This window comes from Vigna radiata, chromosome 5 (genome assembly GCF_000741045.1).
Source record: "Vigna radiata var. radiata cultivar VC1973A chromosome 5, Vradiata_ver6, whole genome shotgun sequence".
NCBI lineage: Eukaryota > Viridiplantae > Streptophyta > Magnoliopsida > Fabales > Fabaceae > Vigna > Vigna radiata.
Window position 1 is genome coordinate 696,581 of NC_028355.1, and position 2,842 is coordinate 699,422.

The 2,842-nt window shown below is 29.6% G+C and overlaps 1 protein-coding gene across 1 annotated transcript; it reads right to left on the minus strand.

Annotated features, from left to right (window-relative positions):
* On the minus strand, positions 1–612 carry LOC106760027 (zinc finger protein 6-like). The gene has a single exon (XM_014643465.1). The coding sequence runs from the start codon at positions 610–612 to the stop codon at positions 1–3; it is 612 nt and encodes a 203-aa protein (XP_014498951.1).
* Positions 613–2,842: the final 2,230 nt, after the last annotated feature.

A 2,842-nucleotide genomic window follows, 5' to 3' on the forward strand; every position in this document is an offset into this window, starting at 1 on the left:
TCAACTTCTCTTACACCTGCCAAATTCCTTGTCCCTAAAATTGAAAGTTGTATTGTTAGCCAAACTCAAGCTAAGATCAACACCACCATTACCATCACCATCACCATCACCATCATCATCATCATCATCATCAATAATATTGTGTACTTCCTTCACTGTGCCAATGCTAATTGCACTTGCACCCATTGGCCTCACTAACCCAACCCTATGATAACCTCTCTCATCAGTGTCCCACGAGAGCCACGGTCGCTGAGCCCGGTCACGTGGACCAACCAACGGCCTTGATCCTCCGTTCGGTGGTACGAGCCGTTGATGGTAGCGAAAGTAACCGAAGGGTGAGAGAGCAGCTTTCTGGCGTTCTCTCTTGTGAGCGTTTTGGTGGCCACCGAGAGCTTGTGAATTGGCGAATTCACGGTAGCAGAAGTGGCACTTGAATCTCTTGTAAAGGCAATGAGGAGGAGAAACGGCGGTGCTTGCTGCCACCACGTGAATCTCTCTGTAACCTGGTGGGTTTAATGGAAAACCAAAGAGTTTCAACGTTGTTGATGAAGAAGAAGAAGAAGCCTTACCTTCAGTACTGTCATGAATAGGGTTTTCTGATGCACCACTCATGCTGCTTTCCTATGCTTCAGTGGATTTCTTCACCTGCATATATAGCAATAATAACCCTATTTATCATAATTAAAATAGATAAACATCGTACGAGATTAATTCATTTTTGTCTGCTAAAGTAGTGAACACTGTTACTATTAACCAGAAAACTCATTATTAGTATGATTCTTTACATTGTTAGTGCAAACACATTTATGGTAATACAATGCAATGAAAGAAGAAAATTGCTTATTATTCATCTTTTAGATGAATTAGTCTTTAATATATAAATTTGAGTGTTCTGTAAACTTGTCATGAGCAAGTTAAAACCCTTAAAACCAAATTCATTTCATTGCAGAAGACTATATATATATAAAACTAAATTTGTAAATATACCAATATAACGTACAAAACTTGTCGATAAATATTTAGGATCGATGGGACAGAACTAACTCTCACTGAGTTCAGTAAATTTCAACATTGGTATAAGTCTTGCGCATAAAGTTCCGATGTGACCCTGCAAAAAGAGAAAACCCACATGTGTACAAACCCTATATTTCCAAAAACCTAGTTCACCATCATCGGTAATATTTTCTATTTTCTAAATAAACAGTATTAACTTCCGATACTCAATTATTCTAATTTAGTTAAAAGTTTAAAATTTAAGTCTTTTATATATAAACTATGTTAAACATTCGGTGCTTTTTATTATATGCAATCAATGGGGGCTAAATTATTTTTCATGAAAAGTAATTTATAATCTTAAACCATAAACATTGAACAAAACTCTTTTAAAGAGAGTTTATATGTGTATATGTATCATGAAAATTTTCTTTCTCAGCCACATTTTTTATCTACTTATTTATAATTTTAGATCATTCATATATAATAATTAATACATGTCTTAGGATTATTATATTTTATTAGTTAATTTTATAAAGTAATCTAATTAAATAATTAATGTAACTAAATACATGTATGTCTTAAAAAGATTATTGTGTAGAGATCATGTTAAGAACTAAATTAAAATATTAAAACTTAAAACAAAAGTAATCGAGAGATTGTATAAAAGGGATCATGGTTCTTTTCTAAGAGTACACTCATATTATTTTTATTATTTTCTCTACATTTTTTCAAAAGAGAAAATAAAAAGAGATATTCAAAGTTCGTTTCCTATCAGATGCAAAACAAACATGTTAGAAAAATGGAGTCCTAAGTCTCTAATTATGAAATTATGATGCCTGTTGTGCCATGGATCAAATCAGTTGTCACGATATTAATTAGGTTTTTTAATTATCAAGTAATCACATTTAATTTTATAACTATGCATGTTCCTATAAACTATACAAAAGTTAAGACCTAAATAAAACAAAAGAGTCACTATCGAAACTCTCACCCTCGCATTAAATAAAATCCACCAAATATACTTTTGTAAAATTCGGATTTTCAATCATCGAGTTAGTGTTTCTTAATTTCAGTTATATTTTGTGTTTAATCGTTAAGATGACCAATTAATTAATAGCCATTGTTAAATGAGTTAGATGTGTCAAATGTTTTTAAATTGCATTGGTTTTAAAAAATAAAAATTCATCTCATCTTATTGCAATACATAACACTTTTGTACCTCAAACAGACATTATGTGAATTTTGACTATAACTTGTTTTTTAAAAATTTAATTTGACTAGGATTTGAGTGAGATAAATTGTTGTATCAAATTTAAAAGATAAATATCTATTTAGCTTAAAGATATAATACTCTTTTCAATCAACGAAACAATTAATAAATTTACATTAGAATTGACAAAAATAGTGTGCATGAGGTCATGTAATAATTATAGCCTAATCATAGTCATGTTTTATGTATACATTTAATTAGAGCTTAATTTGATTCATGCAATCATGTATATATTTTACCAATGAATAACAAAAAGATAAGAAGAATTTCTTACAAAATAGAGTAATGCCTCAATCCATATATAAGATATATGCAGCAAAGCATCAATGAAAGAAAAAAGGAAGATCACATTAACATAGATACAAAATTTGAATTGTTACACAATGTGTCACTTGGCTATATAAATGAAAATTTTATACTTTTATATATATTTTTTTATAAATACTTTTGACATAAAAATAAATTAAAGATGGTAAAATAGTTCTAAAAAAATTAAAATTAGCTTATACACGGGTTAAAATAAAAGTTTAGAAAAATTATATAAAAAATGTCTCACAAATAATTTATGTATAGTTT